At 39.3% G+C, this 3,137-nt stretch overlaps 1 protein-coding gene across 1 annotated transcript in view; it reads right to left on the reverse strand.

Annotated features, from left to right (window-relative positions):
• The window catches only part of rapgef5a (Rap guanine nucleotide exchange factor (GEF) 5a), a 40,129-nt gene that overhangs the window by 15,543 nt on the left and 21,449 nt on the right, over window positions 1–3,137 (reverse strand). The window contains exon 10 of the mRNA XM_034891320.1: window positions 217–362. Coding sequence (XP_034747211.1) covers window positions 217–362 — 146 coding nt within the window. The remainder of the gene's footprint in view (window positions 1–216; window positions 363–3,137) is intronic.

Genomic DNA, 3,137 nt, shown 5'->3' on the forward strand with positions numbered 1-3,137 from the left:
ACACACACACACACACACACACACACACACACACACACACACACACACACACACACACACACACTTGACAGCACTACTGTATGTGCAAGAGTGTGTGGTTGCAACTTGAGATCCCAAAAGTAGAAAACAGGAGGAAGGAGTACTATAATTATATAATTGTGTTGCTACTGTTGGTTTAGAGGGCTCTTATTATGTACAGTAGGAGGAGGGACCGACCTCCGGTCGCAATCGTCCTCTCCGGACCCGCCCCTTGACGATGTGGGTGAGGGCCGGTCTGATGGGGACGTCACTGATGATGTCACTCTCCGCAACACCAACACATCCCGTCCTCTCTCCTTGAGACAAACCCTCCCCAATGCCTCCTGAGAGAGAAAAATAGAGAGAGACAAGTCACAGAGTGAGGCAAGGACAAAACTGTTGGAAGGCGATTTAAGGGAGTAAAAACCTGGGCTGTTTATTTCCAACAGTAGACACTTTCAGCCTTGACAGATAATATGAATGTGATGCATCCCTCTACAATATTTGGACACTCAGTGCGTCCAGACTGAGCAGACTTGGATCGCCTTCATCCAAGCTTTGCATACCAAGGAAGAGAACAAAATATCTGTGTCCAGTGGAGGCCAACTGACATCTTAGTCGGGCCAATATTATACACCTACTTTAGCTTGTTACAAGATGTTTTGGATTCTGTGTTTATGGTGTCCAAAATGTCAAATAGCCATTTCATTTTCTGTCCACCAGAGAGCATTATCAAGTTTAATTTTAATCTGTAAAATGTCTTGGTCAACAAATACAATCTATATGTACTTTTTACTGACCAAGTTTAAAACGATCATTAAAAAAAAATGTTGTTTGTTCAAAAACAATTATCATCCGATACATTGTAACAAATAAATATCAATATTGTCCTGGGCCTAAAAAATATAGTATCAATTAGGCTGTAGTGTCCCTCTTTCACCAAAGAATAAAATGTTTCTCTTACACATATGCAGCACACACACAGACGCTTATTTTGTTAGCACCATTAAAAGGAGGTATTGCATTTCCCGGCTTCAGAAGAAAACTATTGTGTAATAAATAAGAATCGGGACAAAAATGATCTGCTGCGCCAAACATTAACAGCAACTGTGACTCTGACACACACACACACACACACACGCACACGCGCAGAGCTCCAGGTGGACAAAGGAGCACAATAAAAAACAGCCTTAGGAGAGAAAAAGGAGAGGAGAGAGGAAGATCAAAGGCAGAGGAAAGGAGCAGTAGGAGAGACAAAGAAGCGACATCTCTCCCCCAGCTGCTCGCTGCAGTCTCTGTCACAGCTAGCGAGATTGAGCAGCAATCAAAACTGACAGAGCGCTTTCTATGCAAAGCTGTCTCTGTTTCACTGTTTCTGCCTTTAACATACAGAAACATTATGTAGGACTGCACACAGTTGTGTCGTGAATCAACATTTAGATGCCACATTTACATAATATCACAGTGATGATAGCTTGTATAAAAAAACAAGGATTTTTTGTGTCTTACGCTTCATTAAAAGTGCCAACATTATGGTAATCAATAACTGTGGTTTTAGGCATTATGGAGCCCTAACAGAGACCTATACTAATGCCAAAAAAACAACTCAACTGGTAGGTGAGGTCTGTGTGTGTGTGTGTGTGTGTGTGTGTGTGTGTGTGTGTGTGTGTGTGTGTGTGTGTGTGTGTGTGTGTGTGTGTGTGTGTGTGTGTGTGTGCGTGCAACATGCCCAATGACTCATGCTATAACACAGATGTTCAATGCACCAAGGTGACTGAATCCTCTCCCTCAGATGTGTGGGTGTTAATATTAAATACAAAATGATAAAAAAAAAAAAGCATTACATACCTACGGTTTTTAAAGTCAAGTATTTAGGCACTTTGTTTGGCAAGTTGTACAGCCATTTGAGGCAAATTCGTGTTTTTTGGGCTACATAAATAAAAACGACGTCACAAGTCTTTACATTACACCTAAATGATAATGGTAATATATAACACTTGCAACTGCAACAGATCATTTATATATTTATTTTGAGCCCTTACAATGATTCATTGGACAGGCTTTCAGGTTGAAAAAGAAAAAAAAAAAAATCGAGCTTGTTTTCACTTGCATATTGCAATAACTTAAACTTCAATTTGTAAATGTCTTCATGCCATTTCACAAAGGAACATGCTGAAAATAAATGTACTCAAGGCTTAGCAACACAGAGATGCGTATAGCTGACAAATAAGGAAGTGACCGCTAATGTGAAGAGATCCGACACTGCATGTCATTAATTACAATCTGGGCTGGCACCGAGACCGCACCCAACAACCCAGATGTGATTTCAAGATAACAAAGCTTTTGTGGCTAAGTGATCTAAAGGGGACATGTTATTAGATCACATTATCAAGGGTTCAAATATGAACCAGGATCTTTTGTCACAAGTCTCTCCCTTTTCTGACATTTCCTGTCTATCTACACCATCAACTATTTAATAAAGGAAAATTGCTCCAGAAATACTGTGAACAAAGAAAAAAAGAGAGAGATTATATAACTAAATATATCTGCTATATAAGCAAAGAAGAAAATGTGTTTTGTTCCTGATACAGTTTCAAACTGTTTCACTTTCTGATAACATACTCACGCTCTTTACACAGATGCCAAGAAAAACAACTCTGAGCCAAAAATGGTGGAAAGCAGCAATATAACACACATACACACGCTCAAAATCAAAAGGCTTTTAGAAAATGCAGCAAAACAAAGAGAAAAAGAGAGAGGACAAGAACAGAAAGCAGCCTGAGCTGGACAATGAATTGACTAAATGGTTATAGATCAACATGTGCTTGCTACACAGAGAAAACTAACAGTGCCGATCCATTTTTGCAACACAACTGAAGCGTGGTATCACAACGTCATACATCCATGGTTGAAGTGCCATGCACCTGACTTGCAGCTGATTGGACAAAATTTGCTGCAAATTTTCAAATGCAGCACCGCCTTCTCTGAATTCTTTGGGTGCACATAAGTTGTTTTTGCAATATTGTGAATTGTGCAAAACCAGCATAAGCTAAGACTTTTTCTACGTACATAAAAGGCTTATTTCTTTCAAATATATATATATATATATATATATATAT

The sequence above is a fragment of the Etheostoma cragini genome, chromosome 14 (genome assembly GCF_013103735.1).
Source record: "Etheostoma cragini isolate CJK2018 chromosome 14, CSU_Ecrag_1.0, whole genome shotgun sequence".
In the NCBI taxonomy this organism is placed as follows: Eukaryota; Metazoa; Chordata; class Actinopteri; order Perciformes; family Percidae; genus Etheostoma; species Etheostoma cragini.